At 39.0% G+C, this 27,183-nt stretch overlaps 1 protein-coding gene across 1 annotated transcript in view; it reads left to right on the plus strand.

Moving 5' to 3' along the window:
- Positions 1-336: 336 nt before the first annotated feature.
- ephb2a (eph receptor B2a) overlaps positions 337-27,183 on the plus strand; it is a 48,285-nt gene continuing 21,438 nt past the window's right edge. Inside the window, exons 1-3 of the mRNA XM_042410042.1 lie at positions 337-439; positions 21,708-21,772; positions 25,922-26,606. Coding sequence (XP_042265976.1) covers positions 337-439; positions 21,708-21,772; positions 25,922-26,606 — 853 coding nt within the window. The remainder of the gene's footprint in view (positions 440-21,707; positions 21,773-25,921; positions 26,607-27,183) is intronic.

Genomic DNA, 27,183 nt, shown 5'->3' on the forward strand with positions numbered 1-27,183 from the left:
AAAGAAAAAAGGAGGAAGAAACAGAAGAGGAGAGAGACATCAATAGATCGTAGACTACTAACAAACAGCCCGTAGATTTAATAATAAATAATAATAAGTGGGTTTGAGGTTTATCTCTTCCTCAGTAAATCTTGTATGTAATCGGAGCTGTTCGGGCTCGCCGGTGTTTTTCCGCCCCCTGCCTTTTGGTTTCGTCCAACCGCAGCAGCTCCTCAGCTTTTATCCCCCCGCTGCCGCTGCTGCTGCTGCTGAGGATGAGGATGAGGATGATGATGACGCTCTTCGCCTCTGAATGAATCCGCTGTCAATGGCCCGCTGCTGGACGGCTGCTGCGCGATGAACGCATTGGCTTTTTACAGTCAAGTGCCGGGAATTATAATACTGACTATGGATATGTTGTGTTTGCTGTGGATGCTGCCAGCGGTGTGGGCTGCAGAAGGTAAGCCGGTGATCAACTCCTGTCTGGCTGGATGTGCTGAGAGAGAGAGAGACCGGCACAGCAGCTCCATCATTAACGCACAGCAGTGAAGTGCTGCTCGGATGTGAATGTGTTAGAGCTCACTGTCAAACACTGGTAGTAGGTTAGGCTGGATTTAATCTGCTTCTCCGGTTTTTACTGTTTATCTGTCGGTAAGATTCATCAGTGTCGAGAGTCGCGCTGTCTCGACTGGCCTGAACATGAAGGTCTTCTTCTTCCTCTCGTTATTTCACGTCCCGGTGCTGGTTTTGTCCACTTGGAGCTGCTTCTGATCAGTCTGGTTAAGGTTTATGTGTTAATATGAGCTGCAACATGTGTGTTTATACATTTCATCTGCAAAACCAACAGGAGGCCTGAACCAGTAAATGACCAGAATGACCAGAGCAGCACATCAAGTCGGTCTGTGTAGTCAAGATATAAAAGAATAAATATCTGCTAATCTACACACGTCCCCCAGATATGAACACAGTGTTACATATCTATGCATTCATCAGATAAACCGCGTTTTTTTGTATTTCGACTGTGTAAAATAAACGAAGCCTCACTGACCTGCAGTGATTCAGTCATTACAGACTCCCGCTGTGACTTTATTCAAAGACAGAATATTAAATCATAGCAGAGATGCAAAAGATGATCAACTGAATCATGGAGAAATGTGTAAAACATGAGGCTGCTTATATTTGACTCAGTGAAGCTGTTGGATGATTTTTTTTAAAAAAAATTTTAAAAGCAAGAATAAACTAATAAATAACAAATATGCCGTCAAATGTGGGATGAGACTGTTTTCACCCCCTTAAAACTCATTAAATGGCAAAAAAAGAGGGAAACTGGTGAAGGGTTAACTGTGATTGGATGAGATAGTAGTTTAATGCTTGTAGAGGAATTTAACATCTCCAGACATGCAGACAGGCTCACTGTCATCTCACTATCAACTACAGGCTACTGGCAGACCAGTTAAAAATACTGGTATCAGCATTTAGTAGTAACAGACACTGAACCTGTGCTCAGCTAAACTCATGTAGCAGTTATGTTTCCTGCAGCCAACGTCAAAACAAAGTAACTGATATAAATGTTTTGAATATAGATATAAAGCTGCAGCTGCTCTGATAAAACTGTGTCACGAAAGGAAAAAAGATTAAAACGTTCAGTTACAAACACAGAAACCACCAACGTACATCTTTGGTGTTTAGTCTTTGTTGATATGATGTTCATGGATATTTGAATCTCACTTTTCTGTGAGTGTAGCTGAAGGATAAAATTATTACATCAGTTATACAATATGTGGGCCAGATTAACCTGCTGGGGGGAGAATGACGGGCGTCCCCGTACTGCTTTCCTCTCAGTGCTCATTATTAGATGTAATGTTCTTATTGAGCAGACACACAGTTAAAGAGCTTCTGCTCTTTAAATCTATGAACCTGGATTCAAACACACTGTCTTATCAGAGATGAATCACAGGAAGTCTCATGTAAAGACACTCAGTACTACTCAGCCTGTAAACTTGTATCATGTCCTCTGTGGCTCTGGAGGCCCTTTGTCAAGTCTGAGAGAATAACCCTCATGATGTCTTCATATGCGAGCTGCATTATGGGAAATGCAGTGTTTTTAGAGCTTGACTCATAGTAATGGAGATCTCAGTCTCTTAATGTCTCTGAGACTCCCAGCATTATGAGAGCAACACTAAATTGTTGAAGTTCTTCTTTGAAATCTTTGTTTTAATTCAAATTAACTGAATATAAGACAAATAACCCGTCTAGGGACGGACATGACAAACTAGCTGAGGCTATAAATACTGTGGTATGTGGCATAAGTTTATGTTATGTACTTGTCCTTAAAATAAACATTAAATACATTCACAAAGTGTAGAAATGTAACAAACCACCAGACTCATTCTCCTACTGAACATGTAGTTAAAGCTGGAAAAATGGTTTTACATGCGTCTGTCATATTATATTAACCCTGATCTGAATCTGTAAATCACTCACAGTTGAATGATTGCTAGTAAGGTACAGACTGTAAAAAGAATAGAAAACACCATTGCTGATAGTTACAACTGAAGTTAATTCATTAACCTTCTTTTCAAACTACAAGTGATGCTTCAGACGTTTACACTGAATAAAACTAGAACCTGCATGATAAATAAAGTCTCTATATGACTGTATTCCAGACACCGAGGGGTTAAATTAGGAGTTTAGACAGATATGTGATCATTTGAGGCCGTTAACAGGTTCTCTCTCAGGCTGGAAGCCAAATTGTTGATTTGCTATCGTCAGAGAACAGGCTGCTCCGGTGACGATGAGTCGCTGCAGGGCTGGAAAGTTTTGTGATTCCTTCACAGCCAATGAGCATCATTTCATAGTGACACTGTGTTGAAGCAGTTACATGTTGTCCTATGTCTGAGAGGAGTTCTTGTAACATCACGTCATCCTCAAAGTTGATCTCCGTTCTTTGCCAAAAGCCTGTTTATCCCTCCAGTACATGGCCAAAAGTATGTGGACACCCCTGTCAACAGAGGTACTTTTGATCTGGGGCCTCATGCCAGTGAAAGGAAACAGCGGCGTTTAGACGACAGCGTGCTTCCAACCTGTGTCAACAAGAGACACGGAGAATCGTCTTATTTTTAGGAAGATCCCTCAGATTACTGTATTAAAGTCTAACGGCTACTCTATATCTTTCTTGCTGTCACCAAATACGATAAAAAGACCCGATCCCAAACCAGCAATGTGTTAGTCTGTCCCTCAGTACTGACTTCCCTTCACTCTGAGACATTCATCCTCTTCCTACTGACGATAAGATCTTCAGATCTTCAGATGTCTCACAAGAATATAGTTCAACTTTTATGCTCCAACTGAAATAACGCTGACTCATTAATTAATAATAATGTCAGCATGTTTTTAAATGTATCATCAATAGTCAGAAATGTTTCTTTTTGTCTCAACGGGCTGTCGGGGTGTGTTGGTGTCTGTGTTTGATTGACAGCAGCTGGCAGGCTGTCAGAGTGACGGTGTTACACTGCAGGGAATGAGAGACAACGTGAACACACCTGAGCTGCAGCGACCAGTCATGACCAGACAGCGTGTTGTTGAAGAGCAGTGATCAAATGTTTGTTTGGTGGCTCATTGAACAAGCTAAGCTGCAGGAAAAGACCTGTGTTCATGTTTGTAAGTTAGATTGTTGTTCACAGTGTGATGTTGTTGTGTTGTGTAGCAGGATGCAATCAGGCTCAGTGTGACCGTCTGCTCTGCTGATGATAGAACGACACGTTGTTGCTTTACACAAGATTTGACAGGCTGTGTGGAAACCAGGTCTCCATATATGTAGATAACATATATGTAGAGAGTGTATTCTGTGTAATTAATGTGAAGATGACGGGCATCATCATGAGACTATTAGAGAATACAGGACAGATATTTATGCTGTAGCAGACAAAAAATATCAACCTCATTAGATCTTAATAGAAGTTAGCTACAATGGATGAGATTGGACTGCAGTAAAAGTACATAAGTATTATGAGCTCGATGTAGTTAAAGTATTGCAGTAAAAGTACATAAGTATTATGAGCTCGATGTAGTTAAAGTATTGCAGTAAAAGTACATAAGTATTATGAGCTCGATGTAGTTAAAGTATTGCAGTAAAAGTACATAAGTATTATGAGCTCGATGTAGTTAAAGTATTGCAGTAAAAGTACATAAGTATTATGAGCTCGATGTAGTTAAAGTATTGCAGTAAAAGTACATAAGTATTATGAGCTCGATGTAGTTAAAGTATTGCAGTAAAAGTACATAAGTATTATGAGCTCGATGTAGTTAAAGTATTGCAGTAAAAGTACATAAGTATTATGAGCTTGATGTAGTTAAAGTATTGCAGTAAAAGTACATAAGTATTATGAGCTTGATGTAGTTAAAGTATTGCAGTAAAAGTAGTGGTTTGGTCCCTCTGACTGATATATTATTATATATGACATCATTAGATTATTAATAGTGAAGCATCAGTGTTAGAGCAGCATGTTACTGTTGTAGCTGCTGGAGGTGGAGCTAGTTTACACTACTTTATATACAGTTAGCTAGTTTAGTTAAAAAGGTTGGAAACCACTGGTTTCATCTTTAACAATGTGTTGTATTTTAAAAGCTTGTTATATTATCCATTGTGTCAAATCTTCATCTGAAAAGTAACTAAAGCTGTTAAATAAATGTAGTGGAGTAGAAAGTACAATATTTCCCTCTGAAATGTATAAAGTAGCATCACATGGAAATACTCAAGTAAAGTACAAGAACCTGAAAACTGTACTTAAGTACCATACTGCAGAAAATCTACTTAGTTACTCTCCACCTCTGGCAATAATAAAGAATAAAGAACCAAAACGTTGAGGGGATCGTTCCCCGCTGACATTAACAGCCAACCTACAGTATGGAGGCAGTTCGTCCTCTCTCGGCTCTGCTGCCATCTTCCCTTCGCTGCTTTATGTAACTCAGACCTGACAGTTTCAGCTACGTCACAAGCAATCCAGTCAGCACCAGCCTGGACTATAAGTCAGCCTTTCTCTGCTCTGCTTTCACTCTTCCATTCATTCACACAGGCTATTTTTACCTGGCACATTTACAGCGGTGAAGCACAGATGTTATGAAGTGTTCATTGACCAGCGTATCATGGCTCCTCGCTGCCTCTCAGCTGGAGCTGCGTTGCACATAATTATAATATCTTGCACCAGTCTGTGTTGTTCCCACAAGACCAGCAGCACTGTGTTACATGATAATTGTTTCCTTGTGATTAGAAACACTGCTGATATGAAGCTCACATCAGGAGTAATATCAGAGGCTTCTTACTGTGAGTTGTGATGTGAAAAGTGCAAGTTGCTCTTTATGTGTTATGATTTACTAGTTTTTTATTATATTTTATCATTTATTCAAAGCTATAATGCGTAACATTAACACAGTAAAATGTCTAAATACAACTAGACCTGTGTTATATACTTAATACTTATATATACTACGACTTATAATATAAGTTGTGTTCTTACATTTTCCCAAATCAAACTCAGAAGTCATTTTAATGGAGGTAACAGACGGTTTCATTTGGTCTCCTGTCAGTAGCGTCACACCCGTCTACCAAAGAGTAAACTTCTTACATCTTGGTCGTTTTTTAACTGAATCTTTTGAACTGATGAAGGATTTTAATCATCAGAACTCTGAATCTGAAGTTATCAGAGAAACAAGCTGAAACGTTAGCAGCAGCTCGGCTAACAGCTGCTCCTCATGTCATCGTACGTCAGAGAAACACTGATTGTTTTATATGACACAGCTTTATTCAGTGTGTTCATGGTTTTAATCACTAGTCCGTTTGTTGTGGAGAGGAGGAGACTTGTGATCATTAACACTGAAGTGATGCTAACCTGAAGAAGCTGGTTGTTTAATAATGATCCCACACTACTTCACAACACTCTCTCAGTTTTTAGGACCACTAACGGCAGAAATTACATATTATTCATCTAATTATTTCAGATCGTTCCACCAGTCTCGACAGACACTGGTTCATGTTCTTGCACCACTGAACTTATTTAAAAGTTAAATGAAATTAAATTTATAATTGATAAGAAATCAATACAGTATACAATACTGGTGTATGTTCTGTTCCTGCAGTGATGCTGCCTCACTACAGTAACTTGTTATAATGTATCACTTTTCAACAACCTGACATTGTTCGATGCTGCGTATAAGCTCATGTGTGACCTCAGCACTCAAAGGTCTTCTTCTGACAGTCTGGTCTTCCATCATCTCTCAGCGTGGCGTGAGTGTCTGAGTCGGTTTGATAAAATAAAAACGTATCTGCTCCGTGAGACGGATGAGTGACACGTGTCAGAATACTTTTTATGTGGTTTGACATGTAGACGTTATTTCCACACATATAAATCCAGCAATGATAAATGACATTTGATAGTTTATCGTTTCTTACACAGAAGGTGAAGAGAGTTTCAGTTTCACTTTCAACGTATTACATGAACTCATTCAACCCAACGTTTGTCCTCATTCCTTAGAGACGACTCTTCTTCTTTGTTCATGGAGAGAAGCCAGCCTGGCCTCGGTGGCCTCTGCTGACATTTCTCAGTGGAAGTCAGTTATCTAAGCCAATCAATATTCAGCGTTCAGCACAGTGCTCTTTCGCCTCTGGGAGCAGTGACAGAAAACATTGAGCATCAAAACAGCCCATGACCCAGTTCTTCACTGGCCTATGGTCGCTTCACCAAACTTGGGAATTTCAACTTGATATCTGTGTTAGCATGACGGAGAGCCACAGCAGTGCTTCTCTCTCCGCAGTCTTATCCTTATGGATTATCTTTGTAAACGGCCCACTTGTAATTAGTACTTATTTAATTTCATTTTGATTTTGTGTATTTGTACATACAGATGTCTGCTATTGGATCTTATCTTCCCATCCTTTTAATATTCTTTCTCCTTCTCTAACATCTTCCCATCCTAAATAAAAAAGAAAATTAAAATCAAATCACATTACTGGCCAGATTTTCTGGACCAAACGACCAGTAACATTGAACTTCAGTAGGTTTATGTCTCGTGTCTAGTCTGTGTATCAATAGACTCCAATGAAACATCTTCATGTTCATTTATTTTCTTTGGTCAAACTAACGAGTAGCTGGACTTGCCCTGGTTTTACTTCTCACCTTGCTGCAGTGATGTACATGTGTACTGCAGGACACTGTGACATCACTGTTGGTTGTGGTTACACGTGCATCACCTGATGATGCTGATCAGGCTTCTGAAACAGGCTCAGAGTCACTGTGTACTTTTAAATTCGCTGCACTGCAATTAATTTAGATGTTTTTACAGCTTCATTCAGACGTGACGGAACATTTACGGAGAGAAATGAAGCTCGTGTGATATTTGGCACCTGGTGCACAGAGTGTTAAAGGGGTCAGGTTCATCATTTAATGTTATTAGTGAGTAAATTTTGCTACGTGTTTTATTAAGTCTGGCGTGCACAATCATTGACTGACAGGATGTTAGGTTGCCTCTCTTTAAGTCCTCTTAGCCAACATGTTGTATGTATATAAAGTGTTTTTCTGGATATTTATTGAAACAGTTTGTAAAATACAGAGAGGACTGATCTGATTATTGTGGTTGTTATAGACTGATCTGATATGAGAAGATTCCTTAAAATGGTCTCTTCCAGTGTTTCCTACTTTATTAAAGTGATTTTGTTTGATTGAGATATTATTACATAAAGGGTCCAGGGTGTGTATTCAGACATGAGACCACCATGTTAGATTGCCATCAGATGAACATAAAGGGTGCGTGTCTATAAGGGGCTGTAGATACATTATATTAGTGTGACTTCACTGCTCCTCTTGACAGTATAATGAGAAGCATGTCTCTCGCCTCTGGTAGCACCGTCATCACTGTAGCAATCAGTTTGTACAGTTAGTACAAAATTTACAGTAGAATTATAGCTATTGTCTCATGACCCTCGTGTCATCAGAGCCTTGAGTCTCCCACTGGTCCGTCTACATCATCATCTTAAGTTTGGCTGATAGACACAGTTTTCAGCTGTAGAAACCATATCTTTGTAACTGGATCCTCATCTGATGCTCCAAAATCAAAACCAGGTCAGAGTCGGGGCTTCAAGACAGTTTGATGCGCCTCATAATGTTTTTGGTGCACATTTAAAACAACAAATTTACTTCAAAATGTTCGTCAGACTTTTTCAGTGTGTTTGAGCCTTTATTTCCCCCCAAAGGCTAAAAGGCTGCAGCACATTTTCCCCAACAGGATATTGAGATTGTGACTCCACTGAAGCAGAACCATAAATCTAGTGAAGCATGTTCTCTTTCCCCACAAGATCCGTAGATTTAGTCCATGTGACATCTGCTCTATCAGTGTCTGTACTGAGTGTCATCCAGATGCCCAATGCTACAGATACACCTCACTATTAGAACAGTCAGTGCACCAACACACACACTGCTAAAGTAAAGCAGCGTATTGTGACATTTGGGAAATCCTTTTTGGACATATTAACTTTGTAAACTAATCTCGTCTCAGTCATTTTTGTTTAGTGGACAAAAGAAAAATGGTTGGAGTTAGTTGGTTGTTGGCAGGTTTGAACAGCAGAGCTTTCACGCTGTCTGTATTTGTGGATGTTTGGAGATGGATCTGTTAACATGATCGCTCAGTAGATCTTTTTTGCTCCGCAGTGGCTTAAAAGTTACGGTTCAAATTTCATTTATTGTTTTTACAAACAATCCCAAAGCTCTCAACTGTATCACATGATCTTCATCAGTGAATAAAGCTTGCATAGGTACAATAAACGTTTATCTATTATGTGAATTATATTGAATTAGATTAAGACTTTCTTAATGTGTGTTTTACTGCCGTAGTAGCTAACGTGAAATTACAAGGTCTATAATTATCTACAAATAGACATTTATATCAGATTTTTGTCAGTGCAAACATCATGTCACTGATCTCCGACTGAGACTCAGACTGCCAGATGGACTCAGTGATCCAAGTGTTCATCGGAAACTCAGCTGCAGTCTGAACACACAGGTTCAGCGCTGGACTGCAGGATAATGTCCGCTCCTCGTGACAGACAGTGACAACTCGTTGTCATGGTAATAGCGTTCTGCTTCTTATGATTGGACTGGAGGGAACAGGTGCACATTCACAGGCAGCTCTGTCTCATATATACAGTAGCAGTCCAAGGTTTGGACACATGAATGAAAAGGTGCATATAACTAATTGCATCTGATGGGCAGATTGACCTGTTAGGAAGCTCAGTGGCCAAAATGGGCACTTTGTTTGTTCCATGCTAACATTGTACTTTCTGTTTACATAAACCAACGCATGATGGGAAAACAGTTTGAGTGTCATGGTCAAAAGTTCATGAATATGAATTATTTTTCTTTGCTTGCTTGTTTTTATACGGCCAGTACGTTCTCCGACAGAACGAGGGCGTAAAATGAGATAAACGGCCTCCAGAGTTGCATGAATGAACCTCCAGAGAGGTTTCAAAGATACATCTGTTGTTGCTACTGTGAAAGTGTCCCAGCAAGACGTGTTGGTGATTCACATCTGAAGATAAAACCCGAAATCTGTGGTAACTGAATCATGTACTAAAGAGATATATGGTGTTTCACTAATGGCCACAAGGTGGGGCAGTTGGTGCTATTAATGAACTAGAAAACACAGTTTCTGAAGACGTTGCGTGTGATTGCTGAAAGCTGAAATATTTCGGGTTACATTGCTAGAAACTGAATAACACTGAAATTTTACCAAGCTGAGGGAACCAAACCTACAATCTCATGTTTGTAAAACTGCAGTGCTGAGCACCGAGCTAACATGATAGATTTTACTATTTAAACTTTTGATTGCATAAAATATGGCTTGTAGATTGTCCAGAAGAAGACTTCTCTGGATAATTTTGTGTACGTGTTTGTATTTGTGCATGCCAGTACGTTGTATTGGTTTTTATTTGTTTGTGTTGTGAGACTGAGGCAGTTTTCAGTTTTCAGGTAAAGAAGTTGTAAACTCTTCAATCTCTGCACTATCCAGACATACTGTTTGCAGACAACAACAAAAATTTACATGCATATCAATCTAAATATGAAATAATGATATGAAGTTGCATTGAATGATGGTACATGATAAAGATCCAAAGCAACTTTGTTCATAAGAGCAATCTTATGAGGAGCACTGAGGAGGTATTGCACATCTGACAGCTGACTATGAGAACTGTGTTGAAACCACCGAGCTGACAGACTTTCCCTGAAATCGGAGAAAAAAGTTTACATTTTGTTGAGGAGAAGTTTATTTGCCTTAAACTCGAGTTTGTAGTTCAGAGATTTGTGCATCATTAGTGGCAGCAGAATTAGTTTAACATGAGAATGTATGAAATGTTCACAAAGTGTTTGAAGGAGGAGAGAATCTGTCAGTTTCAGACACTGGAGTCAAAGGAGACGCACAGCCTGCAGACTATCAATTAAGGTTTAGATCCTAAAAACTACAAGTCCTCTGTGAAATGTATTTACACTGTGAGAGAGAGGAGGGAACATCTTAACGTATGGTTTGTGCTTGAAGAGTTAAAACTGTGGGAGTGAGACGTGTTTTTTCTGGTCTAAAAATATCTCTAGTCTCTAGTCTGTGCCTGGTCACATGACACACTGGTGAGATCTGAAAACTGCTGTAAAAGCCCTCAATTTAAACATAAATTGCTCCAAAAGTACAAAAAGTATCACAACACAATCTGATCTGATCTGAAGTTTTGTGACCGTTTTAAAGTTGTAATGGGGTCTGTATGATGTCCAAGCAGTTGAGTCTCAAAGTGACCATTCCTCCCATAGACTGCCATTATACATTTTAATTGTTATAAGAAATATATAGAAAATCACTGAAACGTGTCACAATAAAGAAAAATACAAGCACACATCTGCTGAATGAGCTGCACAGTTTGACATGAATAGTTTTTATAGCACAAAGTTAACAGCAGTTGAAAAGGGTCAAAACGTCCAGAATGTGGAATAATAATAAAGAGAAGAACAAAGATCACAAGACTAGAAATGCATTTCCTGCGTGTGTAAATGCGTGTGAATGCTGACAGCTGAAATAAATTGCAAAGCATTGCTGAAAATGCAGAAATCTGAAATGAATTTTGCTTGAAAATGTTGGAAACTGAAATGTAAAACTGGCAGAACTGGAAGCTGAACCGCATGTTTGTTCATTTTGGTGCAGCAGCAATTGTTTCAGATTTTGTAGCACCACCTTGTAACAAACGCTACAGACTGGTTCAGCATCCCTGTCTGTACAACTTTGATGAATTTAGTTACCATGGAATATTATATTTTGGAGACATGGCAGTTATGGTTATGGTTATTGGTGCCAATATGCTGCACGTTCTCATGGACAACTTTTGTACCAAGTTTCATTTTATTAAAGACAACAGAAGTGTAGAAACATCATGTTATAATATTACAGTAGCGCCCCCTGTTGGTAGAATTGTATCAAATGTTACACACTTGTGCAGTGTGGCTGTATGTATAATCTGATTTAGCATTGAAGAGTTAAGAGGCCTGTTAAGTGCATCAGGCCTCTATCAGCCTTTTAAGGAGGCTGCGGTGGAAATTATAAATGAAAGTTTTGACAGAATTTTGGGTTCAAATTCAGGAGGCTTATCTCCGCCCGGTTACTGCAGGTACAGTCAAATCAAGCGCACCTGCAGATCAGCCGCCCCACACTAACCTGATATAACAGCCACATGTTTTACCTGCAAGACTCGTGTTTTAATGCTGTTGTTCATCATTTGTGATGTGAAAACGTCAGAAATAAAAAGTTTGCATCCTGGTTTTAGTTCAGTTATAAAATCAAAACACACTGCGGAGTGTCTCGCTGTCAGCTGAAGAGTCGATCACGCTGGACGGTAGAGAAGGAGACGGTAAAGACGCTGATACGCGTCTGTTTAAACAGGAGTTTAGCCGACTGTGCTGCATTTATCATCGGAGCTGAGAGCTCGGAGCAGAAACACGTCTGTTCTACATCGCCGCTGTCCTCCACTTCCATCATCTCATGACGATTCATTTTGAAAGAGCAACAGCCAATGAGGAAACTCTCCAAACTTCATCACTCAGTCAGTCAGTCACAGACAGTCGTGGTTATAGATCTGACTCTGCTGTTACAGTCCAGCCAAAAACATTTAACAATCAGCATCACGTTCAGCTGGGAGATAGTGTGTTCTCACATATTTAACCATATTATTATAGTGTAATAATAACTCCTTCATCATGTTGTAATGGATCTTTTTCCATCTGCACTTTGCTTTCCTACATATCGTCATTTATCCGAGGCTGCTTTCTTTCTGAGGATTAAACCTTAAGAGGTGCAATAATATTTAGTGAAGACAAGCAGATTGATTTGAAACAGTCGGCTAATTTATAGTTGTGGGAATATTCAGACAGTTTAGACTTTGACTATCAAACAAACTTTGATCATTAAAGATGCGAGTGTACGAGGAGCAGAGTGAGACAATATTAATAACTGGTTAGAAACTATACATTCATGATCACATACAGTCATATCCAGTAATTACAGCCAGGATATTTATACAGCAGGGTGTGTGGCCACAGTTATGTGTGTGTCTGCACACATATTGTTTAAAGATAAAAGACGTAGTGATGTTTAAAAGCACCAAATGTGGACACACACTGGACAAAACATGAGCTAATATAAAGGACTCAGCATATTACAGTACGTATTACTTACATTACTGATGGATTACACTGAATGTAACATTTTCATACTGATGGAGGTGACGACTGTTAACTTATTTCTATACTGTTGTGTAGTTTAAATCTGACAAGTAACTGCAGATAAATGTTCTGGAGTAAAAAGTACTACAGTATTTCCCTCTGATATGTAGTGTAGAAGTATAGAGTAGCATGAAACTGAAATACTCAAGTGAAGAAGTGTTTTTGTTGTTATTGGATGTGTTTTAATTTAACTCACCATCTTACTCATCTTTCCCCTGAAGAGATCACAATGGAAATAAGCTTTTATCCTTATTGTGCTTTAACTTATAATATAATAGTTAAGAGCGGTCGACTGCAGTCTTGTATTTACAAGAAATGTACTTACTCAGTTTCTCTGTTGCACACAACCAACAGACACAGTGAAGCTGGAGCTTCTGGGTAATCTGGCCTCGTCAGAGACAGACATGATGTTACTTTATCAGTGTGCATGTACGTGATGCCAGACCTCTACCTTGTGGATAGTACATCACATCTAAAATCTAGGATATCGTCATAATAACATCACCTCAACATTAAAGGTTTAATACCTTCTGATACCTAATGAAAGGAAAGTGAATTTGTCTGATGTATCCCTGTGGGTTTAATCCAGCATGGCGTACAGAGCGTGGCGCAGCCTACACAGATTATGTGTGCTGGACTTAGTTGGCCCACTCTCTCCTCCTCTTTGCCCTACTTTTCATTGAATCCTGCAGAGAAAGGCAGAACAAGAGCTCTCTCTATATATATACTGCAGGAATGTAGGGACAGATGGAGCCAGTGGGAAGGGGAGGGAGTCATTATTGGACAGAGAAAGAGAGCTCGGCCATGTTTAGAGTGTGTTGATCAGAACAAGCATCAGGTTTTACTGATATATACTGTATATATATATATATGTTCCATACATAATTCATACAGCCTCGTAAGAAGCACCAAGTGTCAGCGCTGCAAGTTTTATGTCATTGATGATGTTCAGTGGTTCCTTCATGTCGAGTGATTTCCAGCAGCATATTGTGTCCAGTCAGTTGTGTTCAAACTGCAGAGACTGAGGAGCTGCCATGACGAATGTCTAGTCACGAAAGGAGGGCAACATATACTAATGCACCCCCGCCCTCACCAGCCCACACTGTCCCCATTTCCCTGCTCCAGCTCACATCAGCAGTTCCAGCCAATAGCAGCACCGCCTGCATGTTAAATGCACTGCTGCAGCGCTGCTCTTCATTATTAACAAATATATTAACTCAGGTCTTTTACAATCCTCTCTCTCATCTCTCTCATCATGACAGATTTCATGTCTGCCGTTGTGAACACCTGAAGACAAATGTATAAATGATGCAGACCCGCTGAACCCCGGCAGGAGACATCTCCCACACATCAACTGATATTTATAAAAACCAGCTGGGGTGATCAATCACACCATCTAATTATAACAAAACATTGTTTAGTTTGGTAAAAAAAAAAGGTAAAACTCCAATAATTCACAAAAAATGATTCATCTATCAGATTTATCTGGTGACTCTTATAATGTCCTGAAGATCAAATAATAACAATCATTCATCAGTTTTAATGATAGACTTTATTCAAAGTATTTAATATAGTCACAACCTGATTTTCTGCAAAACAAGTACTTTTACTTTCAATACTTTAAGTTAATCAACTGCTAATACTTCTGTAGGCTTTTAAAAGCATGACTTTCATGTGTAATGAAGTATTTTTACATTGTGGTATTAATATTTGACTATAAATAACCAGTCGTGCATAATGATTGATGGATTGATGCAACACAGTCAGTCACAATGAACTTCTTCTTTGCTGTTTGTTTCATTGACAGGTGTGAAGGCAGCATGTTGATATGTAAACGGTTGATTCAGGACGTATCTTCATCCATTTATGGTTAATTGTTCTTCCACAATGACTGAGATTTAGAGAACAGAACCGTGTGTATGAGCAGCTTCATTGTCTTTGTTCGTACACACAGAGTTTGATGCTGTCTGGTTGGATTCAGTAAGTCTGTCTGATGGTAGAAGTTTGACAGGAAATGGAAGAAGAACCATGTTTGTTGTTTATAGTGTTTATAGTTAGTGTCAGTCTTCGTCATATGGATCCAAACTTTATAAAAAGATGATGATGTTGCAGTTTCAGTACTTATGTGTTGATCTACTGTAGACAAACATAATATAGTAGAAACCCACACAATGGATTATTACCACGTGTTCATGCACTGTATCATCTACTAATATACACACATATCAACACAAAGACTATATGTACAATATCTTGAGCAGAAATACTGAAATGATTGAATGATTGTCATGTTGGCTGGATGTCAGAGTCCATATTGAATCATTTTCCTCAAACTACACTCCTGTGTTATTTGTTTAAGGTTTAAGATGCAGTCATGTTTGTGTTCATCTGATGAATGTAAGAACAATATTCTGCTAAATGCTGCACTATGTTCACCAGCTAGTCTCTGACTGTGTGAGTACAGAGTTGAGTGAGTTTATCACTGAAAACTGCTGCTGCTGGAAACTGTTCATTTATGTTATGGAAATGTGTTGTGGATCTACTCAGCCAGACTCAGCACTGTGAATGTGCAGCATTTAGACACAATCTGCCTCGTTTTAAGGTCCGAATCACAACAGATTTTGTGTGAATGACATGACGGTGCAAACACGCCCATAAAGTTTTGCAGCTGAGTGAAATTTGCCCTTATTTTACGTCTGATTGAATGAGAGAAGCTGTGTCCAGTGTGTCCAGTGTGTCCAGTGTTTCCAGTGTTTCCAGTGTGTCCAGTGTGTCCAGTGTTTCAGGCTTTTCTCCACGTTTCAGCACACTGATTGGTTCATAATGAAACTGCAGAGAGCACAAAAGCCTCAAACTGTGTGTCTTTAATTAGCAGAGGTGCTCACACACGGAGCTCCACAGTTACAAACCAACTTTCATGTATTTTGATTCTTTTACTTCTCTAGTATTTCACATCTGTTACATAATCTATTAAGCTATTAATGTGACTCAGGCAGGTCTGAAACGTGTCAGATTAATGTCTTAATGAATCTTACAATGATGTCGTTCAGGATTTCACAGAAACTGATGTTGTGTTTGTGTGTCACAGCAGCTGAAACAATAAGTGCGTCTGTAAACTGAGAAAGAGTCTGTGCTCATTTAACTTCATTAATTAAAGTTCTGTGTTCTGCTAAACATCATTCAGACCTGTCTGTAATAAACTGTTCAGATGAATCCTGAGCTCCATCACAGCTGTCAGGACATTTTTATCTCAAGTAGCTGAAAGTCAGACGTTGATCCCCTCCAACGTCTGACTAGACTGTCTAGATTTCGTCCTTGATATCATTCAATATCAATTTAATATCATTCAGGCCTCACAAGCAGTAAGATTTAAAGTGAAACTATCTGAGGACTCTAATAAGTCTACCTGCGTGTGTCTGTTAGCGTCTTTGTGAGTTAGAACACAGAAAGGGGTCAATTTTGCACCGAATGTATGAATATTACCTAATTTACATAAATGCAAATTGAACAGTCACACCATGACGTTATAACAGTTTGTGATGCATTTCACTCTTTCCAGGTACTTTGTCAACTACACACAAAGTTTTTGCCCCATTTGCACAAGTTTAGCCGCCAAAAAACTGCACAATCCTTTTGTGGATTTGGCTCCATGTATTTAGTATTCTGACATTAATTATATCTCATTATCTTATGGAAATGTAATGTTTATATCTAACTTTATACAGTAGAATTTTCTATTGATTATTTTTGTTGACTTTTTGTTTGTTTTGGGGAATATGAACCTGTTGGCTCTCCAGTAATCAGCAGCTGATTATTTAAAGACACATGTAACAGTCAAGAGAGTGAATCTGATCACATAGTTCACTCCTCTTTGTTTTTAATGTGATCTGTTAATAACAGAGTCAGTCTCAGTGTCCTGCTGTGAGCTGGAGTACTGATATTTAGAGAGACATTATGTTTTGGTATCCTAAAAGATCCTAAGAATCAGCATCAGGGCCGATCTACACATATTTTAAAGGATCAATGTCGCCTAAAATCAAGCTGATCAACTGTGGATCCTTTTCCCGCCTTGTTTTGTCCACCTGATGTATCAGCACTGCTCTGCTTCACACCAGCCTGCAGTAAAACAGTTCAAATCAACGTGAGTATGAGAAGAATGTCTGAGTTCAGACACAGGTTTGCATAACTCCAAAGCTAATTAGCTAATTAGCTAATTAGTGTTCAAAACATTCAGATAGCAGTTTTAAACCAGTGCTGACTGTTGCTTTCACTGGTTAAAATGACAAACGCTGTGAATTCTGTGAATAATTTAACGACGAGTCAAAATTGAAGCTGTCTGGTGTTTAACGTGCTCGCTGCTCCACAGATTGTTTGTGAGGGAAGAAGCTTCACTCTGTACATGCATGTACAATTACAAGTGTTTCTGTAGTTCCAACAACTCCAACAGAGTGAGTTGTCTTCTCTCTCGAGGAGTCACAACAGGAGTCACAATGTCCAGTATCAATTCAATCTCATCCATTTACAGTTCTGAGTCCAGGACCTCCAGTATTTAGATCAGGTTTTTACTTATTATTACCATAATAAAGGTTGTTGGAGTCAAGACTAGAAAAAGATTTTAGTACGTGTGTATTTTCTCAAAATTTGAGTGGTCGATGTGCATCCTGTGTTGATTCTATCATGAAAGGCCTTACAGGAACGTTGTGGACTAATACACAAGGTCTGGAAACCAGTTACAGACAGGAAACACTTTTACAAAATGAGACTAAAAGTTAACCCCGGATAAACAAGTTTGTGTTTTAACTCGTGTGTAGTTCTTCAGATCTGCTCGATGAAACGGTAAAACACCACAGGCTGTATCGCTGCTGTAGCAGAGACGTGCTCATTCAGATCTTGAGTCTCCTCCGTCCCTCCTGCTTCCTTCCTGGCTGAGTCTGTGGGAATTCGTTGCAGGTCAGTGCTCATGGCCTCTTTATTCCTGTTTAGCGGCGGCTCTGACACCTGGCTCGCCGCTCGCTCCCAGCTCCTCATTAATCGCTGCTGATACTAACAGGAAGCGAGCAGCCGGAAAAATGGGCCATTTGGACACACCAGTGGCTGCTCGCATTTTATTCTGAAAACCGATAAAAGGCTGACATTAATAATACAAAAACCTGATATTGTGACAGTTTATAACGTCCATTACCTGGATGCAACAGATATGATCCTCTAGAAAATCTCCAATAAGTTAACAGAGTACGACACACATTTAACGTTTCATATTCAATGATCAAAATCAATGCAGCAGAGCCAAAGATATCATCTTATTTTGTCAGATTGTTTTAATTTACAAACTTATAGTCCCCACGCTGACTCGAGTGACATCACTTGAGGCAATTAATCAGATTTCACAGCTTCTTCTGGAGCTTTAAACTACTTTTTATTCACAGAGCTCCTGGAAACGTGCTTGTGTGCAGAATCGCTGGAGTTCCTCTTAAAAGCAGGTTATTTAAAACACGTAGCTGTTTCATAACTGCCTGCCGACCTCTTATGTGAGCAGTCCAGCCGAGAGTCTCCAACGTGCTGGCCGACTTTACACAATCATCAGAGGTGCAGGCTCGGTCGCCGTGTTCACTGCTTTCACTCACTTTAGTCAATACAAACATTTTAAGCACTTGCTGATGAATTTCATGTTAATGTAGGAAGACTGTTTGCTTTTTTTTAATTCCTGAGAAGTAGGCGAGTGTTTCTCCAGACTCTCAGACTGGTCTTTTCTCTCCTCCCAGTGGGGGTGACAGACGTGATGGGAGCTGTTGTGAAGGTGAAAAGGCTGCAGTCACATCCTCCCTCATCTCTGTCCAACAGCTCTGTGTCTTTGTCCTTTCTACACGTCGAACACATGAGACAACGTTAGGACACGTTTACAGTCGTGGTGTTGCTCTGCGTTGTTCATGTGTAAAGTGACAAGAGAAGATGTATGAAGAACCGACAGCTGTAGTGGTTTTGTTTTCACTTTGTTTGAAGTATGTTGAGGCATTTACCAGGTAGAGGGTTTTTAAGAGTATTTCTATTTATGTATTTATGTGTGTGTTTGTAAGTAAAGTGCCTATAAGTTGTTGGACGTGGCCCATGGTGGAGGAGGAAGCAGGTTACAGCCTCGGCCCTCTGAAGGCGTCTACAGTTAAAGATTAAAGACACTGCAGCACCTGCGTCTTATTTTCATCACGTTTATTTTGTAATAAATTCTAAGCAACAGTGAACGATGAACTCTCTGGATTTCTTCTTAGAAACAAGCTCAAGAGTCTGTAAAAACAATAAGAAATTAAAATAAGGCTTAAAGGAAAAACCACTTAAGAGGGAATCTAGAAACAGATGTGACGGAGTTGCATTATGGGAAATGTAGGATCGAGTGTATTTAGCAGATTACTGTACTAACAAACAGATTATTACAGTTTTTTTAATTTCATGGAAGTAAACAGTGAATCACTGCAGTGGCTCTTCAACCAGGTTATGTTCAGAAAGACAAATCAAGTTTCTGACAAGAATGTTTAAAATATCAGAACATGGTGAAAATTTCCCAGAATCCAATGTGCTTCATATCTTATCTTCATATGTCTTGTTTTTTTTTTTTTTTTACAACCAACAACCTGAAACTCAGATATTCAGTTTACAACGAAAACGAGTGAGTGAGATGATTGATGTGCAGGTCTAAATCAGGTTTAAATTGTTCATTGGAACAATTAGAATAATGAAATCTGCTTTTTTGTGTTTTTGTGTCAACGCCATAGCGCCAGCAGTAATCCTCCGTACTGACTAGTACTGAATGCTAGTTATGGTTCCTGAGCTTTGTTAGCTAAAGAAAGCTGAAAGTGGAAGCAGCATGTTTAAGCATTCAGTGATTTCCTTCTGCTCTGTTTGCAGGCTAATAGCTGCTTTTATGCACAGACTCAATGAGGTGTAAGAGTGTGTGCAGTTGTGTGCGTGACGAGTGGATCATATAGACCTTCAATAAGAGCTCAGGAATGAAAGAGTCATCACTGAGTCTTACTGTTGTGTAATTACATTGAAGGACATGGAGGCGGCCATCGTGATATTCAGACGTGAACAGCCTGCGATCATCTCTGACTTCCCTCAAAGCCGCTGAAGGACGAAGCTCTCCCCAGCAGTTGACTGTCAGGAAGATGTGAATAATTGAACATGTGTAGGAAACAGTTCAAGCATCATGGTTTCACCTGACATGCTTCCTCCTCTGTGGTGGGGGGGGGGGCGGCACAGAGATGATGGATGAAGCTGATGTCTCCAGGCAGACTCGGTGGGACTGAGGTGTTAGTTAGAGATACTGAGAGACATCAGCTGATCATGAAGTCAACAGATTCAGAGACAGAAGTCTCATTTTCTGTCTTCCTGCTGTTATTTTGTTCTTCGTCGTGCTGAACAATGTTTCTACTGTTTCAACACTTTGATCACCGTTAAACTGTCACATGTGACCAGTCGACGTGGTCACACTGACACTGATGCTGCTGTGACAATGAAACACATCTTTAAAAGCAGCTTTAAATATGTAAACATGTTTTAGTGCAGAGTTAATCATTTAATACGTTTCCCCATTGAAATGTCAGATTAAACATTAAATATCTTCTGGCTCTGTTGAATCCTCAGAGTATCTCTAACTAAATGTGGATTTATTCTTTTATAGTTTAGCTTGTACATGTCAGGGTAGTTCTTCATTATAAAAGTCATCATCATAATGATCTAAATCATAATAATATCAACAGTCTTTCATTATAAATCTAAGAAAGTAAGTCAAATGAGTTCATGTTTGGGGTTCAATAAGCTGAAGGACTTGTTGCTGTGGTAACAGGTCCAGGTTTTGACTCATGTCAAATCATAAACACTCTGATCTGGATCATGAACAGGAGCAGAACTGAAACAACTCAGTTCAACAGTAGTTTGACAGTGGTCACTTTAACAATCATCTACCAGCAGTCGTTCCTTTTATATGTTTAGATGACCAACGCTGTGGCGTTACGGCGTAAGATGAACATGGTTCAACTTTTTGGTGAAGCGACTGTTGTTTTTTTTTTTTTTTTTTCCCCTCAGAAGCATCTGCGTTGGTTTGCTCACCGCATCAACACTATGGAGTCACTGAGATGAACGTGGTCCTGTGATCTGACTGTAGTAGTGAAAATATGTAACATGTGAATAACAGAAGCTACAACAGGAGATTTTATAATGATGCTACTCACTAATTACCATTTATGTGACACATCAATTAAAGGACCACGTCACTCTTTTAGCTCCACCATCTACTACACACACACACACACACACACACACACACACACACACACACACACACACACACACACACACACACACTGCTCATCGTCTGGTCCGCTGGTTGTTTATTCTGGATGAGTCACAAGCATTTGTGTCACAGCTTCAGTCATTTATGTCTTTGTCTGCTCTGTGGGTCAATCTGCTGTTTCACTGCTTCTAATGTTTTTTAATTGTTGTAAATCTGTTGTGATGTCATAAATCATTCTCATAGCTTAACGCTAAAAATCTGATTCTTGGTGAGAAACTCTGCACACGACTCCGCAGTGAAACTCAAACACATAAATGACGTATCAGTGAAGATGTGTTTGAGTGGAGACTTTCAGAAAGGCTGTGATATAACCTCATCTCTCCTTTATCATCTTGAATCAATAACAGATAAAACTCTGAATCTTTATTCACAGAAGAGCTGCAGACACACAGTTTGATGAGCAGCCTGCTGTGTTGTTACATTACAAAAGAATATGGAAGGAATGTCCTGTGAGAAAATGTATAAATTTAGTATTTAGGATTTTTACAGAAGGAAATTGAATCTTTCTTCAAGAACACATGAATGTTATATATCCCCCATTTTTTGTCTTTCTCTGACCTTTTGATTCGTGTCTCCTGCAGAGGTGCTAATGGACTCAACAACAGCGACAGCAGAACTGGGCTGGACCATCTACCCATCACAGGGGGTGAGTGGACTAAACCAAGACTCGAGGAATACGTTTTAAAACATGAAGCTGATATTCAGATACATAAGTGACAGCAGCTACACGTCATTTTACCAGAAGACATGAACAGCTTTGGATGGATGGATGGAAACCTTCCACATCGATGTGTTTTAGTCAAATTAGCTTAAAACAAAAAGATTTAATCAGAATTTTACTGTCAGTGGATCACCAGCAGTCTAGAGCTGCAACGATTAGTCGATTAATTGCCAACTATGAAATTAATTGGCAACTATTTTGATAATCAATTAATCATTTTGAGTCATTTTTGAAGAAAGAAAAAGAAAATCAGATTCTCTGATTCGAGCTTCTTAAATGTGAATATTTTCTGGTTCCTTTGGTCTCTATGACAGTAAACTGAATATCTTTGAACATTTGATGACGTCATCTTGGACTTTGGGAAACACTGATCAATATTTTTCAGCATTTTCTGACATTTTACAGCCCAAACAACCAATCAATTAATCGAGAAAATAATCAACATATTCATTGCTAATGAAAATGATCCTTAGTTGTAGCTGACAGCAGTCTATGAAATGATGCTGTGGTTCATCTTCTCGCTGTTAACAGATGTGAAGAAAAGAGTCTGAAAACAATCAATACAAAGTAAATTGTGTTAATTTAGTAATAATTGTATTAACTCTTTGAAATCAGTTGTTGCCTCTTGAAGTTTGCCTTGTACAACTTCCTGTTATGACAAAATGATGTGTATCAACCTCTGGACTGTGAGAGAAACCAGAGCGAGAATCATAACATTAATATACAGTGCTGAACTAGGACACACATATGAAATATTCCTCTATATTTGAATAAAACATAATGAATTGCATCTAAAATAGACCTTTTTTAAAAATATATGTGTATGATCTATATGTACTGCATACAGGACAATCTATGCAGTACATACATAAATAATCAGTGTTAAGATATGACTATTATATAAGATATATGGCAATTTAATGTGAGTGTTCATGACTCAGACTATCTGAAATATCCACTGGCTGCTGTGTTAATGTTAATGTCTTCTTGACAAGTGACCTCATGTGAGCTCAAACACCTTCCAACCTTTACTGATGACACACAGCTAACGAGGCTTTAAGGAAAGGAACTGAGCTTTATTACAAAAAGATGAAACAATAGCAGCTCGTCCTCTTTCATCTCATAAACTTATCTGTTCCATAAGAACTATAAGGTTGTAAAAGCAGGCGGATACTCTGTCTTGTGCTCCAGGTGTGATAGAGGATCCTCACACTCACAAAAAACCAACCAGCACACAGCAGAGACAATATCCTTCATCACTATTGTAAAATCATTTTCTTATCAATAAGCATATTTTCTCACTCTGTTATCTGTTTTAGTGACTTAATTATACTTTTTGTTTTCTGCATGTTTGGACAGTTTTTATGTCTTTATTTGTTTAAAGACACGTGTGTGTGTGTGTGTGTGTGTGTGTGTGTGTGTGTGTGTGTGTGTGTGTGTGTGTGTGTGTGTGTACTGAGGAACCTGTGCATCCTTATTGTATGATGTTCATGTGAGTCATGTAGGAATATTAATACTTTATTAATAAGGGTAATCTTTAATGTCTGGAGGAAACATTAAACCCTGAATTTAATTCTCAGTGTGATCAGTGAATCAGTCTCAGTCTGACCTCAGTTTACTGTTTACTGTGCTCAAAGAAACCACATCACCTTCTCAGGATAGATGAAGACAATTATTAATATCAACATAAGATAATAAATAGGAAAGAATAATAAGGCCTTTAAATGCTAATAAAAGAAATTAATAAAGAAAATGCTGAGGGGAAGATAATTTAACTTCTTTTAATTTGAACGTTCTTCGACATCAACCCTTGATCATAAAATCATGTTGATCTGTTACTTACTGTTGATGAGATTCGTTGCTGCAGAGACGTCCGGCTTTGTTTAGGTTCAACTGTATCTGGCTGGTGTAGAGTCACCAGTGATGTTTCCACGTCTGTGTTGAAGCACCGATGAAGAGGAGTGGAGTCGTGTTCAGGCTGCTCTGGAAAGAGTCTCTCAGTCGGATGAATTCCATGTTTGCATCACAGCTCTCAGCAAGCAGACAGAGATCCATTTAAAGCCTCGCTATGTTCTTCAAAGCTTCAATTTGATTTGAGGATTCAGTCTTTATCTGGCTTCTTGTAATCTTATAAAGTTTAATATGACGACACTCAAATCCTTATTCAGTGGAGATGAAATACTCGACATGGAAGCACAAGACTTAATAATATAAATATAAACTTGTTTCAATAAAAGATTAAAATACACATATACGTGATTGAAAAACTGGACTCCTGTGTCTTTGGAGAAATCCCTCTGAGGTTGTCCAGTAAGTTTGGATAAAACAGACAAGTTTTGGGTGTTTAAATGTTTTCAGTTTCCTTGTTTGAGGAGCTCTTTGTGGCTGACTTCGACCTGACATGGTGAATAACTTTCTCACACTGAGTCTCTATGTCTGAAGACTTTATATCACATTGTGTCATACATTGTAAAACTATTCAGGAAACAGTTCAGCATTATTCATTCATTTAATAATAAGTCAATATTTCTATCAACACCAAATATTCACCTTCATATTAACACTTCTCATGATGTTTAGACATCGAACCTTCATTGATTCAACTTTCTTAAACCATCTACACTTCTAGTAGTAAAATACAGTTAAAGCAACACTTATGTGATTACTCCTCATTCTTCAAGTATTAACATGACAAACAACATTACATGATTTACATAATGATCAGATAGATCAGACTTGGTTTAGATTTGCAGGGAGACTCCAGGAACATGATTTAGAGTTTATGACTGTTTAGATAAGGGAAGGTGTGTTGTTGTTACGGGTCCTTTCTCCTGCTTCAAATGACCCCAAAGGTCATTTATGCTTTTAGTTCAGACCACAGTTTAGTTATTGTTCAGAAATGGTTTCTCAGGAGGTCTGTTTAACTGTGTTTAACTTTGTTATCATGTTGTTAGATCCGGCAAAGAGGTCAGTTCAGGGTCCAGAGGTGAAGCATTAAACCTTAAACCACGTCTCTGTGGGATTCACTCACCTCCTCAATTCCAGATTAAAGAAGAGTTTACCCATCAATTAAAGAAAACACTGCAAGGTTATGTCATTAAATAAACTGAAAAAAAACAATATAATAATAATAATAATAATAATAATAATAATACATGTTCAAAAATAATATTTTATCCTGGAAATTAAATTTGATTAAATTTGAAAAGGATTAGACCGTTAGATGTTCTCAACATCACATCTTCTCTTTGAATGGAGTATCGCTGTAACACTGGCTCCTACAGAGAGTGTTGCATTATGGGTTGTTTGTAGACTTGTGAGGAGTCAGTCGACACTAAAAGTGTTTGATTAGTGTTGGTTTGGTTGATTTGACTCATTTGGACGCTGAAGCTTCATATTAGCTTCAGATAAACTTTTAAATCCATTTTTGCACAGAAGGAGGACTGTGGATTTACATTGTAAGGTCATTATGAAGGATCTTCTAATGGTCAGTATGAACAGGAGGAATGATTACAGCATAAAAACATGTCTCACTGTTCATTTGGGCTCCTGACTGTTGGTTTAAGACTGACTGTGAACTGCATTTAATTCAATATAATATATAATACCAAATCTATTGTACAGTGATGATAATGAGGAGCTCAAAAAGACAAAACACTTGTTGAATAATACCTTACTGTCAAAGAAAATCACTTTGACCATAGAGCCTGACATTCATGAGTATGTGACTGATAGACAAGCTACATTAATGTGGGATTTATGTTCTGCTTTAATGGTTTTATTTCACTTTTAGAGAAAAGCTTTAAGGATGATGACTCTTTTCTCCTTGGATTAATAATTCCCAATAGGACAAGTGTGAAAGTCTGTTGTATCTTCAAAAACAGCTGTTGGAAAAAGGGAAGAGGGTTGTTTTACAATCAGGGTAGTTTTACATTTGCACCATTTGGTAGTTGTTTAAAATGGAGGACTTGTTACTTTTAAGAAGAACGGCTACTGTAGTTTTTGTACATGTTTTGTGTGTCACTGGATCAATTTTTTGTTGTTGTTTTTGTTTTCTTCTTGTCTGTCTTTTAGTGGGAAGAAGTTAGCGGCTATAATGAAAACATGAACACCATCCGAACATATCAGGTGTGTAATGTCTTCGATAGCAGCCAGAACAACTGGGTACGCACCAAATACATCCGTCGGCGTGGTGCTCAGCGTATCCACGTCCAGATGAAGTTCTCAGTACGTGACTGCAGTTCCATCCCCAATGTCCCCGGCTCCTGCAAAGAGACCTTCAACCTGTACTACTATGAGTCTGACTCAGACACAGCCACTAAAACGTCCCCACCTTGGATGGAGAACCCCTGGGTGAAAGTGGACACTATAGCGGCTGATGAGAGCTTCTCTCAGGTTGACCTCGGGGGCCGCATCATGAAGATCAACAGTGAAGTCCGGAGTTTTGGACCTGTTTCACGCAATGGCTTCTACCTCGCTTTCCAGGATTATGGCGCCTGTATGTCACTCATCGCTGTTCGCGTCTTCTACAGGAAATGTCCCAGTGTGATCCAGAATGGCGCCATCTTTCCTGAGACTCTGTCCGGAGCAGAGAGCACCTCCCTGGTGGCAGCCAGAGGGGTATGTGTTCCCAACGGGGAGGAGGTCGATGTACCCATCAAGCTGTATTGTAACGGCGATGGGGAGTGGATGGTACCCATCGGGCGCTGCATGTGCAAAGCGGGGTACGAGGCGGTGGAGAACGGTACAGTCTGCAGAGGTAAGAAGCTACGACTTTAAGACACTTGTTCTTAGTTTTTGTTGTTTTTTTGTCACAGCAGTTATGTGTCGTCTTAGAGGTGCTGCTTACCTTCTCGTCTCAGAAGCAGAACATTGTATTTAGTCAGTTGAAAGGTTGTAATAACCATTATCATGCAGTTTTAGCCACACTAGCATCATGGCTCCAGGGATGATAATGTTGGCAGTTTGGTCCACCCACCATTTTGGTGACCTGTCAGCAACATAATTTTGCTAAGCATGAATGTGTTTTTTGGCCCCATTTTGTTCAATCACAGATTGTCCAGAACAAGCAAAGTCCATTGTTTCAGGCGTCAAGATGTTTGATTTGTTTTTCAAGTATTGTCAAAAGTTATTGACTTCCCCAGCCTAGAGTTTCACCCCGAGGTCCTAAACTGCTCATCTTCAGGTGGCCGCTGCTTCATTTGATTATGCAGATTATAACTGGAAATTTGTTTGACCTTACAACAAAGGACACTGCTGTCCTCTAGCTGCAGTAGCTAAAGGGAAGAAACTCAAGTTTAAACTGTGTGCTTAATTTTATGAAATAAGTAGTGTTG

This window comes from Thunnus maccoyii, chromosome 4, assembly GCF_910596095.1.
Source record: "Thunnus maccoyii chromosome 4, fThuMac1.1, whole genome shotgun sequence".
Lineage (NCBI taxonomy): Eukaryota > Metazoa > Chordata > Actinopteri > Scombriformes > Scombridae > Thunnus > Thunnus maccoyii.